The sequence below is a fragment of the Lepidochelys olivacea genome (assembly GCF_965140295.1).
Source record: "Lepidochelys olivacea isolate rLepOli2 genome assembly, chromosome: 2".
In the NCBI taxonomy this organism is placed as follows: Eukaryota; Metazoa; Chordata; order Testudines; family Cheloniidae; genus Lepidochelys; species Lepidochelys olivacea.
Window position 1 is genome coordinate 241,892,169 of NC_140412.1, and position 13,811 is coordinate 241,905,979.

The 13,811-nt window shown below is 40.7% G+C and overlaps 1 protein-coding gene across 1 annotated transcript in view; it reads right to left on the reverse strand.

Moving 5' to 3' along the window:
• ITGB1 (integrin subunit beta 1) overlaps positions 1-13,811 on the reverse strand; it is a 74,933-nt gene that overhangs the window by 21,846 nt on the left and 39,276 nt on the right. The window contains exons 8-13 of the mRNA XM_084620898.1: positions 10,959-11,054; positions 9,566-9,655; positions 8,672-8,812; positions 8,302-8,504; positions 4,515-4,753; positions 2,566-2,788 (exon numbers count right to left, since the gene is read on the reverse strand). Of these exons, the coding sequence (XP_084477024.1) occupies positions 2,566-2,788; positions 4,515-4,753; positions 8,302-8,504; positions 8,672-8,812; positions 9,566-9,655; positions 10,959-11,054 (992 nt within the window). The remainder of the gene's footprint in view (positions 1-2,565; positions 2,789-4,514; positions 4,754-8,301; positions 8,505-8,671; positions 8,813-9,565; positions 9,656-10,958; positions 11,055-13,811) is intronic.

Here is a 13,811-nt window from a genome sequence, read left to right on the forward strand (position 1 = left end):
GGGGTGCTGTCTGCCACGTTCAGTCACCACTTCTACAACAAGGGAGTTACATGAAGGATGGGAAAATAAAAAGTCAGAGTTCTTGAATAGACCACACAATTTTTTTTTTTTGTCAGCATGCTTGCATGTTGGTGATATTGTTGCTGGGGTCTGCTAAATGGTCTTGGCAGGATCCCACAGGGCCTCACTGACAGGTAAGGCAATTCTAGATGAGGATCACCACTGTAGAATATCTGGTAACTTCCACTGCAACTCTTTGACCTCCTCTAAGGGGATCTGTAAGGAGTCCGCAATATATTTTACTAAATCTTGAAGGCAGGGGAGGCTTGACAGTCTCATCTGGAAAAGATGAGGAGATATTCATTTGCAGAGTAGCCTCCTTATCTACTCTGGCCTCCTGCTCCTCAAACAATTCTTTAACTTGCGGTAATGGAAGAGGGATAGCTGAAGTAGGAGAAAAACTAGGGGCTCATGAAAACTGTTGTCAATATGCAGCCCAAGGATCCCAGTCTGGCCACTGAGGAGGTCCATGAGATACAGAAGGTGGTATCCAATGCTGCTGGAACTAGCAAGGAGGAGCACTGTTTTGTAGTTCCTCTCTTTCCCTAAAAGTGTCAGGTGGAAGCTCCTTTCATTGGTGAGCAGGGGAATCCTGCACTGAGATTTGAGAATCGGATGGGAATTCCTTTTCATCTAAAGGAGGAGCTCTGCCAAAGTCATGGTGTGCTGGAGAATCAAGTGGTACTGATAGGTACCCATTAGCAATGGAGGCTCAGACATATCTGAGACAAGTAAGGCTTTGGAATTTCTAAATTGCTGTGGCGCGGGGTGGAGTTGAAGCCAGGCTCCACAGTTGGTAATGATGGTATAGACTGTTCCGGTAAGTCTTGTCTGATGCAGTTCAACGGTACCAAAGAAGATGAATCCTTGGTATGTGCTGAGATAATATGAGAAGCCTGTCTTCTGGATGACCAGCTTAAGCATGGTGAATACCAAGAGAGTTCTAGATACCATCTTTTAAGAAAAAGAGTGCTTAGACTTCTTCCCTGGAGTGTCTTGCTACTGTGGTACAATGGAGGACCTCATTGCCAAAGCATGTTTTGTTCCTTTAGCCTTACAGAAGCTCAGAGCACTAGGCACAAGGTCAATACTGATGGAGCCTGCAGCCTCAGCGATACCCAGTGGAGGATATGAGGTCTCCAGTGTAGTCTTATTTTGAGGAGATTGAGGCATTCCTGGAGTAAACTATGAAGAGAATGACTCCTATTTTTATGGGTTTTCCCTGAGTCCTCTGAGGATCTCTTTTGTGTAGGTCTGTAGAGGTTTGTGAAGAGCGTGCAGATGATGATGCAGCACTATGCTCACTCAGAGGCTGATGTCCATTGGGGGTCTCTGGGCTTGGATGCAATGCTGGATGGAGAGAATACTCCATCATTAAGAGCTTAAGTTTCACCTCCCAATTCTTCATAGCTCTGCTTTTAAGGGACATCCATCTCCCCCTAACAGCAAATATACTGGGAGTGTCCGTCACGAGCCGGGATGGCTTCCCTGTGTGACGCAAGACAACACTTGAAGCCTGGAGATCCTGCCATATCCCAAGACAACAGGGATCCCAAAAGAAAAAAAACCCTCTTAAGAAAAAGGGATTATAATGCAAACCTCTACAAAATAAGAGATATAAAATAAATTACAGAAAATAATTAGTCTAAAGAATAAACTCTGAACAGTTATAAATGGGCACACTAAAGGCTCCATCTCAGGCTGAGGCGGTTGACAAGGAACTGAGCACAGCCTGCTGGTGCAGCCCGATATAGTTTTGGTGCAGGGCATGAGGCGGCATAAAGCACATGCGCTGGCTGAATGGGCACTTTTACTGAAAATCTTCAATCAAAGGCGCATGCACTCCAAGTCGGACACGATTCAAAGAAGAATCTCTGTCATCTTATCTATGAAATGAGGGTCCCTTGCACTTAGGGTAGGAATATTTATAGATACTGAGGCCAGAAGGGACCATCTAGTCTGCGCTCCTGTATAGCACAGGCCATAGAACCTCCTCATAGGAGTCTTTAGTCAATACTAACGGTTGTGAAATACACAGAAATATTAACTGCAGTCACTGGATGAGGAGATTTGAACTCAGTCTCCTGGATGCAATCCAGGGTACCTTTGGCTTTACATAGAAACCAGGTTGCAAGGTTAACTATGATGCAGTAGTCCCTGTCCTATAAACAGAGTATTATCCAAAAAAAGCCAGTCTGAACTGATTTTTATTTATCACAAATCACATTCTGATATAAACGGAAGAAAGTTAAGGACTAAACGATCTTAGCTAAGGTAACCAGTCAAAGTTGTGTACTTTTTGTGTGTGTTTGTGACTCTTAACTTTATTTCATCTCCTCCTACTGCCTCAGGGGATTATATCCCTATATTTCAGATTGGAATATGAGAATGAAGCAGCAATGAATATCAAGGGCCTCATTTTCAAAGTTGAGAATATGTAAATAACAAAACCGCACATACACACAGCATCTCTGAAAGCCTCGCCTTTGCTGAACTGACACTTACTTGTGCTCTGCACAGACACCAAGGCAGGTCTGACACATTTCACACGTGGGGCCTTGGAATTTGGCATCTGTGCAGTTACAGGTTCCACACTCACAGGTTCCTCTTCCATTGCAGATTTGCCCATTGGAAGCCATACATGAAGACTTATCCAAGGAACAATCACAAGCACTGCCAGTGAAATTGGGGTAACATTCACATACTCTACACTTGCAGACACCATTTCCTGCATGTTAAAAAGATATTTTAGTAAACTTAAGTAAATATTCATTTTGTGGCACCGAGAAATACTTTGAATAATGTTTGCCATCAGGGAATATTAGAAATATAAACTGACTGATGCAAAGATAAAAAGATGACAAGTAGAATTAATGTTGCCTCCTTTGAGAGTTTTTTTTTTATAGTTAAAGACATTTCTCTTCCCTCCTCACAAAACCACAACCAAAAAACCAGAAAGGCTGGTGAATGGTCACTCATGGAGACCATTATAAAATGAAGCCCTCTCCCCACAACAGATAATCAGCATCAGTGCAACCTCTCTTTAACAATAATTTAACATTTATATCATGCTAGTAGCCTAGATGCCTCAATCAGGTTGGGGCTCTACTCTGCTCGGCACTATACAAACATATGGTAAACAACATAATTTGCACCTCAACCTTGTTTTAGAAGAGCTTAAGTCTCATGAAAAAAGGTCAGTTACTCTTCACAGTTGATTAAGTCCTTGGCCTTTTCTGAGACTGCTCGGAAGGATACCAAATAGTCACCAGTTTCAGAGTAACAGCCGTGTTAGTCTGTATTCGCAAAAAGAAAAGGAGGACTTGTGGCACCTTAGAGACTAACCAATTTATTTGAGCATGAGCTTTCGTGAGCTACAGCTCACTTCATTGGATGCATACCGTGGAAACTGCAGAAGACATTATATACACACAGAGACCATGAAACAATACCTCCTCCCACCCCACTGTCCTGCTGGTAATAGCTTATCTAAAGTGATCATCAAGTTGGGCCATTTCCAGCACAAATCCAGGTTGTCTCACCCCCCCCCCCCCCACACACACACAAACTCACTCTCCTGCTGGTAATAGCTTATCCAAAGTGACCACTCTCCCTACAATGTGCATGATAATCAAGGTGGGCCATTTCCAGCACAAATCCAGGTTGTCTCACCCCCCGACCCCCATACACACACAAACTCACTCTCCTGCTGGTAATAGCTTAAATAGTCACCAGTGGTTTATACAATATGAACAATAGCCACTAGTATCTGGGCTAAGATTACCAGCTCATTTTGTACTGATCGAGGTTACAGTAGGTGCCACAAGTACTCCTTTTCTTTTTGCGAATACAGACTAACACGGCTGTTACTCTGAAACCTGAGTGTAGTAGTACAGTCTCAAGACACTTGACTCAGCATTTACTACACCTCTTGTCAGATCCACCCAACATTTCTTAGATGGGGCATGTAGTAAAAACAAGTGCAAAATTCTCCCTCAAATGATTTCAGCTCCTTTAATCATTTATAATTTACTTTATCATTTTATATTAATACATACTGTAGGTATTTGCCTGGTGTCAGATTTATGAGATTTACAATAAGTTCTGGTCTCCTTTTAAAAGGCAAAAGTATTTAAATTTTTGAAGGTCTCATAGCATTTTACAGCTTTTGTCAAATTCACTTTACATCACAGACTGGAGCTGTGATGGCAGGGAAGATATTTAATCTGAAGTGTTAGCATTTCTACTAGCACATACCATAGCCTTGGCTATAGACTGATGGCCATTATATTATTAGGTAACTATCTTCAGACACTATCTGCTCAGGCCAGATTCAAATGGCTCTATAGTCATTTATCATATCCTCTAAGTCACCTAGCCACTGTTCAAATTTGTCAGCCTCACCCTGTAACATATTTGCAAAGTTTTGTAGAACTATGAACTATATTTCTCACCTCCGCAAATTAAGCCATTAGATCTATCACAGTTGAAGTTATCACATTCACAATATTTGCCAGAGTAGACTTCATTGGTGTTTTCCCTTTTCTTGCATACACATTGTCCGCAAATACACTCTCCATTGTTACTGCATATTTCTGTACTGTTCTCTCTTCTACAGTAAGCATCCATATCTTCACTATTTACTTCATCTGTGCTGCATTCACACTCTTTTCCAATACGTCCTTCGTTACACCTAGAGGAAAAATATATGCCTAAGATTTAAATTGGGTAAAACTCATGTGAACTGAAAATGTTTACATACAATAATATATACAAGAAAAAGATTCAACAGGATAAAAGGCAGTAGTCACTGTTTCTCCAGGGAATGGTTTGAGGTTCAAACTAGATACCAGCTGAGACTTAAGTGTAACCATCCTTAGGACCTAATTGTGCCATTAAGCAGTTTCTCAGCTGTTTACTTGTTCCAGGTGAAAAGCTGAGGGCTGCAACCTATGACAACATAGCTATGTAGCCATTATTTCTGTAAAAGGAGATCATTATTACTTATTATTTTAATATAAAAGTAGTGCCAATGGCTATTTACTATGGCTACTGCCCTTTACCCCACTTAATCTCTATCAAGGAAACATTCTCGCTTGGACACTGGGCATTCGAGGGCTGGATTCTCAGAGGTACTGAACACCTGCAGCTCCCAATGACTTCAATTGCAGTGAAGGGGTTTCAGCACTTCAGAAAATCAGGAACTAGTGTTTATGAATAAAAGGTGGTTTCTTATGGTTACCAGAAACAAACCTGAGAGCCACTTAAACCAGAGATGAAGCTTTCATCAGGAAATCATTCAAGTGTAGAAAAGAGCAAGGAACTATTCTTCATATTGAATCCATTATCCTTTTAGTCTTTGTATGTGAAGTCATAGAGATGTCAGTGGCAGTGATGTATAAAAGTAAAAGTAAGTGAAGCAGATAGTGCTTCAGGCAGGTAATATTTGATGACTCCCCCTTTCCAAATGCTTACCAGTTAGAGAAACATGCCCCAATCTGCAAGCATTCAGTGCACACACCACTTCCACTGACTTCAAAGGGAATTCCATATAAAGTATCCTGGCAAAATTAGGTCCTGCATTAAATATGCTCCTGAAATCTTTCCATTAAATCAATGTCTATTGCTGTTTGTCTTTAATAAATAACTGCATATGAGGGAGCTGGGAAAGGGGTTGAAAACTTCTTCAATTTAAAAATAATGTTTAGAGACACAAGATGGGTGAGGTAATATCTTTTATTGGACCAACTTCTGTTGGTGAGAGAGACATGCTTTCAAGTTTACGCAGAGCTCTTCTTCAGGCGTCAGGGCTTGTCTATACTTCTGGCTAAATTGTCATTGCTGCAATCGATGCAGCGGTATTGATTTAGTGGGTCTGGTGAAGATAAACTAAGTTGATGGCAGAGTGCTCTCCCATCGACGTCTGTACTCCACCCTCCCGAGAGGCGGAAGATAAGTTGGTGGGAGAGCATCTCCTGTCAACATACAGCGGTGTCTGCACCGCACTAAGTCGACCCAAGTTACGTCGACTTCAGTTACACAATTTATGTAACTGAAGTAGCGTAACTTAGGTCAATTTACAGCGTTAGTGTAGACCAGCCCTCAGATATGTACTCTACGGCAGTGCTTCTCAAAGCCGGTCCACTGCTTGTTCAGGGAAAGCCCTGGCGGGCCGGACCAGTTTGTTCACCTCCTGCATCCACAGGTTTGGCCGATTGTGGCTCCCAGTGGCCGCGGTTTGCCACTCCAGGCCAATGGGGGCTGTGGGAAGGGCGGCCAGCACATCCCTTCACCCGCGCTGCTTCCCGCAACCCCCATTGGCCTGGAGCGGTGAGCCGTAGCCAGCGGGAGCCACAATCGGCCAAACCAGTGGACGTGGTAGGTAAATAAACCAGTCCGGCCCGCCAGGGGCTTTCCCTGAACAAGCGGCGGACCGGCTTTGAGAACCACAGATCTAGGGTATGTCTACACTTAAAATGCTACAGTGGCACTATTGGTGTCTACACAGGGACTTAGGTCAGTTTAACAATGCCACTCAGCTACGTGGATTTTTCACACCCCTGTGACGCAGTTAAATTGACCTAATTTTCTTGTATAGACCAGCAAAAGTGGTTAATCCAGCTTTCCCCCACCCCATGACAGGATAGGTGTTAATGGTCCACGTCACCTTGAATGGTCCCTTGAAACATGAATTAACTACTTATGCTAAACAATCTGTTGCACCTTGTATTTAGTAGTGACACTCTGGGTATGTCAGTACAGCAAAAAAAATCTGTGGCTTGCCTGTGCCATCCAATTCGGATTCACGGGGCTCAGACTGTAGGGCTATTTCATTGCTGTGTATAGTTCTGGGCTCAGGCTGGAGCCTGGGCTCTGGGACCCTGCAGGGTGCGTGCCTAGAGCCCGGGCTCCAGCCGAAACCCAGAGGTCCACACAAGAATGAAACAGCCCTGCAGCCTGAGACCCATGAGCCTGAGTTGGCTGTCATGGGCCAGCTGCGGGTTTTGCTTTGCTGTGTAGACAGACCCTCTGAGCAATTCCCCAGACCCGAAGGAGCACTCTGTGTAAGCTTGAAAGCTTGTCTCTCTCACTAACAGAAGATGGTCCAATAAAAGATATTACCTCACCCTCCTTGTGTTTCTAATATTCTGGGACCAACCTGGCTAGAACAATACTGCATATAAATAATGTTTGGAATGTATTAACCAGATATCAGTGTTGTTCACTACTCTCTGAGAGCTTGGATCCTACTTCCCTAAAGGTGAAATTCTTAGGAGTTGAGCCACATTTTCAGGTTGTCTGCCTGGTTTTCCAGAAGGAATCATCTTTATTTTAGCTATAGGTTTCTTTGAAAATGAAGAGCCCAAACTGGGATTATCGGGTTGATGTCTAACTGGCCCACTTCTAGGGCCAAATTCTGATCTTTTAAAATCCAGTACAACTCCAGTAAAGCCAATAGAATTAAGTCTGACTTTCACTGGTGTAATAAAGCAGAATTTGGTTTCTAGTTTACTTTCCATAGCTTGTGCTGAACACTAATAAATATAATTAATGAAAGGGAATTTCAATTATACATATAAACACATAGTTCTATATAGCCTAAGGGATTTTAAAACATATAAAAATTGAAAATATCTACGTAATTAGAGCCCCAAACATTAAGAATAAATAAAATAAAGAAAGCGATGAGGAAAATCACAGCATCTTAAAAGCCTTGTCTGTTAATACTGATTGGCCTTGAATTTTCATTCATCACTGGTCTTGAGCAGCTGGTGCCAGCTTGCCAGGCACTCCTGCCAAGAAGCTACAAAATGCATTGTAAAACTCCTTGGAAGAAAATCCAGACTTCATGTCTCAAAGGTAAAAATTAGGTCAATCTTAAAGCTCACAAGAATATTATAATTTACGCTCCATTTTTATTTGATCCTTGCAGTATTTTTCATAATAAATGGGTCTTAAAATAATAAGGCCTCCATATTCTTTGAAGGACCAACTCATGAAGGGCCAGATTCTGATACTTTGCTTGGCAGTGCCTTACTACATGAATAATTCCCCTTATTTTAGTGGGACTATTTCTGGAGACAAGTTAGTATTCAACACAGGTAAGACCCTAAGATGACCAAGCACCGTAATGTTTCTCCCAGCCAACCTGCCCAAAATAAAAAAAAGCAAGCCTAAATAAAGAAACTGTGTGCTCATATTTCCCGTTTGCCAAAAAGAATAAAAGGTCCATTTATTTACCTGCAAGCACCACACTCAAATGTTCCATTTCCCTCATGGCAGTCTGGACTACGAGGAATTCCCTCACTTTGACATTGACATTCACAGATGAACTGAAGATTAATTTCCACTTCTTCAGTGAAACCCAGTGGTTTAATTTTAATGGTTTCATTTTGTCCTTTCTTTGGACACTCGTTAGCAGTTACACTAATCTCAAATTTAACCTGTAAGTGAAATAAATGGAATCTTACATCAGTACTAAAAGGCACTCTGTCTAAATTATTAAAAAGTAAAATATTACAGAGATCTTCAGTCTTGTTCAATTCTTTAGGTATTAAAAATGTATGTTGTCAGCTATGTACTGTATACTTCAACTGAACAGAAAAATTACCTCATCTCCAATTGAAATGTTGGAACACTTTCTGCCATTTTCTCCTGTGCCATTCACTCCATTCTTGCAGTAAGATTTATAATTGATTGTTACTCCTTTTGGTAACTTGCTGTTTTCCAAGATAACCTCTGAAGACAAGGACTAAAACAAAAATTAGTTATTAGTTAAGTAATAACTACCATCTAGCTTTAAAAGAGTTGACAAATAAAGGTGGAGCCTATTAAATGGTCATTTCCTGAAGAGAGACTTTCACAAAAATACATTCTCTACACACCAGCCTTCAGTACAGTAAAGGAGAACAAAATCTGGAAAGGAATAAAATTGCACATACATTATCCTTATTAGAAGACACTTTTCAGAATGTTCTGTGGAGGGTCGTTAGGTTTTATCAGTCCTTTCTCACGCCAGGGTGTTTTCTTAACAGTTCCCCAAAGATTCATTACTTCTGTTTAAACCCACTTTCACTATTCTTTGAAGTACTACCATCATCATTTAAAGACCAGAGGTAGCTTCCCTCCAGAACTTAACAACATGGCTCAAAGATTACTAAACATAAAGGTTGCTGTGGTGAAGAAAAAGCACAGCTTCTTTCCTCTCCTTACAATAAGAAAAGATCATGCAAGGAAAAATAAGCATGTCCTCTTGATCACATCAGATGCAAGAAAACACAATTAATGTTAGATGGGTTTGAAAAGAGAAGATAAGTCTTTTTTTTTGCAGAGAGAATGCTAATCTTTACATACAGCTGTGCACTTTTCTTCAGAATTTGACAAGATTATGCAATTATTAACATTCCATCTTCTACTCCATTCACAATGTTTTTAAAAAAGAGCATACCTCAGTGGGCTTCTCTAGAAACTGATGCCAATATACATGAATTAAAAACAAACTTACATTGTAGGCGTCAATAATCAGTTGAATCACATTGCTGGAATTTGCAGACAGAGTTCCAACTGCTGACTTTGGGATCAGATTTTTCAGTTCCTTTTAATATTAAAAGTAGAAAGTGTAAATTACTTTTACACAAATATAAATCCCACTCTAACAGCTTGTTTATTATATACACTGAGATGCAGTAGATCAGAGTTATGAACAGCAGAATTATGAACTGACCAGTCAACCACACACCACATTTGGAACTGGAAGTATGCAATCAGGCAGCAGCAGAGACAAAAAAAAAAAAAAAAAAAAAAAAAAAGCAAATACAGTACAGTATTGTATTAAACCTAAACTACTAAAAAAATAAAGGAAAGGCAGCATTTTTCTTCTGCATAGTAAAGTTTCAAAGCTGTATTAAATCATTGTTCAGCTGTAAACTTTTGAAAGAACCACCATAATGTTTGTTCACAGTTATGAACATTTCAGAGTTTGAACAGCTTCCATTCCCGGGCTGTCCGTAACTCTGAGATTCCACCTTATACAGTCAGGAAAAACTCCCAAGACCAAGACAAAAATGTTGCCAATAGTTTCAGTAACTTGTGAAGGAATAAAAACAGTGACTGGAATATTGAAAACAAAATTATGCAATCTTTTAAAATTCTCGTATATCTTTTGATTGAATAAAAAAGGAAGGTATTCTCCTTAAAAATTATTTAAAAAAACCTCTCATTTAAGTTAAAAAAATATTCAGACAGTATTTAATTAAGAAGATACTTCTGTAACTATAAAAGGTTTTAGAACCATAAGCCATATTTCCTTCTGGTGCATTAAAACAGTCAGGGAGAGGGAGATCAACTGTCATCAAATGAAGGTGAAAGAAAACAAGTTAGTTCTGTTGGTAAAATCATAAAATACAAATAATGGCAAACCCACCTTTTCAAGTTCTCTAAATCAGGTATTGAGAGAACTAGTTTTAAAACATGTTTAAGAGTTATGTGCTTTTCCAAAACTCCTTCCCCTTAAGCTCAGCTCTGCCCCTCCCACAATTCTCCTTTGACTCCACGTCTCCATGCCCCTCGGGTATTTTGAATCAAAAAGCAGGTCCTGCACTGTTATTTCTAACCTAAAAGTAAGAAAGATTAAATCCACCCACTTTCTGCTTGAAAAATAAAAGCAGACTGGTAGGTTTTATATTGGGACAGGCAACTGCTCAAGAAAAGATTGCTTAGTAATTAGCAGGAATGGCAAAAATCACTTTCATGGTCACCCGTTTTCATACACATTTTAATTTCAAATCAAATTAGTTTTGATGATTGCATACTGGATCATCAGAATCAGCCTCTCAACTGTCTGGAAAAATATAAGCAACAGAAGCTTATCTCATGTGATTTTTTTTTTTTTACTTTACCTTGTAAACTGCCTGAAACTCCTCAGTAACGGCAAAAATTGTCTGAATGTTGTTCTCACTAAGCTTCTGTACCAGGTGAGCAATGGAGGGATAATCCTGTAAAATTAGACATGAAACTTAATTCAAATTTAGCAGATAAAGAACAATCTGGGTTTTTTAACCTTACATAATATTAAATTGCTTTTTGAATTTTAAAAGCATAGGCTTCCAACCAAACAACAATAGTTTAGTTAAAGGGCAAGCTTTTTTAAAAACACAAACAAAAATTCCCCCAAAACCAAAAAATCCACAAAACCCTTCAAGGCAGGACTGTCTACCAGCAGGTGAATATGGTATAAACACATTTTAGACAAGACTATAATATAAAATAAATATAAAATAAATCAAATTTTCACATTCTTAATCACTTCCTATAAAGTCTGATTTAATCGCTAACATATATCCTATCATGTTTCATAATACTTTTGACTTAATCAAAACCATTAGCCTTGTGTGGTGTTTTATCCATTTTAAATACTAAACAAACTGTGACTCAAATGTAGTCTGGTATTAAACAAAACGTTTATTTTAATCTACATAAAATGTGTTTGGGAACATGTACACGCACACACTTTTTACAGCTACTTGTCTTTAGCAATCGAGTACTTAATTATCTACACACATTTTATTTTATCTACTTACCAAAAAGCCACAAAAGCATAGTTGTTAACCACACTCTTGTCTTAAACGTATTACATGCTACATATCATCAGGCCTGAATAACTTGCACTTGAAAGTCCTAAAAGAGTTGGCTGAAGAGATCTCTGGCCCACTGATGTTAATTTGTAATAGATCTTGGAATAATGAGGAAATTCCACAAGAGTACTAACATTGTGCCAGCATTTAAAAAAGGCAATGGGATGACCTGGGTAATGGTAGGCCAGTCAGCCGGACATCAATCCCACACAAAATAATAGAAACGCTGATTCGGGATTCAATTAACAAATAATTCAAATACAGGAATACTAATACCAGTCAATATCGTTTTATAGAAAAAACTTATAGAGTTATATGGGAAGGTCCTGCTGACCCCAGTATGTCCACCAGTCTATGGGAGGAATCTTGCACCATCTCCACCTGTATGTCCACAGAGGAGACACATGCTCTGTAGTCATCCTGCAGAGGAGAGGACACCCCAGACATCACTGCATCATTCAGTAATGAGGTGGCTACATACAAAGATGGTTGAAAAGGAGTCTCTTCAACCTCTTTTACAGGAGGCTCCAGGAGGGTTATTTGATCTCACTCGGTACTGACATCAGCACTGGGAACAATGTCCTGAGTCTCTTCTCTTGTGGAGAAGCATGGGAGGAAACCCCCAGGGATTCCAATATGGCCACTGGTAAGGCATGGGGCCCCCAACCCCTACTTGCACATGAAACCAAGTCTCTGGACCAATGTGGACCCTTTATTGCATACCAGGAGCGCAACTCTCTTGATGAAGATGAACAATGCCTTTGATCCCAAGATTGAGGGGCATAAGAACCTACTTCTGACTCTAAGGAAGATACCGAGTCTCCTGACCAGGGAGGTGCAGTACCACACAGTGACAAGGTCTGGCAGTGCGTCTCCAAAGACTTAAGCAACAGGGACAGCATGCTGGGCTTGCCTTTTGATGGTGTCTGGCGAGGAGGTGCCAGATGGTCTGAAGTAGGTATTGGATCTGAATAACAGTGGTAGGTAAAAAGAAAAGGAGTACTTGTGGCACCTTAGAGACTAACCAATTTATTTGAGCATGAGCTTTCGTGAGCTACAGCTCACTTCATCGGATGCATACCGTGGAAACTGCAGAAGAGGTAGGTAAGTGCAACAAAGACTACATATCAACTGCTAATGGATCAGCAACTCCTGCACCACCACAGAATCTGGTACTGAAAGGCACTGGAGATATCACACCACATCACATGCTTCTGGTGTGATCTGGACCAAGAGGGCTGACCTGATGCTGCTGTTGTTGCATCGAAGGGGTTGCTACAGTGCTCCAGCAGCGGTCAGTCATAATGCCACAGGCCCCAGTGCTGGAATCCACGAGCCTTCATGAAGTACTACTGGCACTGGGGAGTGCCTCCTTTCCGAGGACACTCTACCCTGTTTCCCAGCATGCCTACTGGATGTCAGTGCTGGGGATCTTGATCTTTTGGAGGAAGAGTCCTTTAAAGTACCCCACCAGTATTTCTTTTTTGGTCCTGGGGGAGGAGAGTGCTGCTGAGACACCACAATGGAGCACTCTTGACAGAAGTAGACGTGCATGCTGCCCACTTAGAACGTACAGCCACCTTAAGAAGTGACAAAGCTTCACCTCTGTATCTTTTTTGGTTCGGGGCTTAAATTCCTTACACATCTGGCACCTGTCCTGGACGTGATCCTCACCAAGGCACTTCACATATCAAAAATGAGGGTCACTCACTGACATGGATTTCCTGCAGCTGGTGCAAGGTATACAGCCCAGAGAATGAGGCATTCCCCAGTACCAGGTGTCAGTACTCAGAAAAAGCAGGAACTGACAGATCTACTAAACTCTTAAAAAATGAAACATACACTAAACTAACTATAACTTTATAAAAAACGTGTACCAACTATATACTCTAGAAATAATTTTCCTGAAAGGAAAAACATTGCCAAAGCAAGCTAACACACTCCAGCTACCAAGTATGAGCAGTTACAAGAAACTGAGGGGGAGTAAGGGTTGGCTCCATCCTTTATAGCATTGCAGAGTAGAACATGGCAGCAGAGGATGCGTGCACCACTGGGAGAGGTACGGCTAAACGAAAGATCTCTGATGCTGGTGCACCGGGTGCATGCACATTTGAAGTG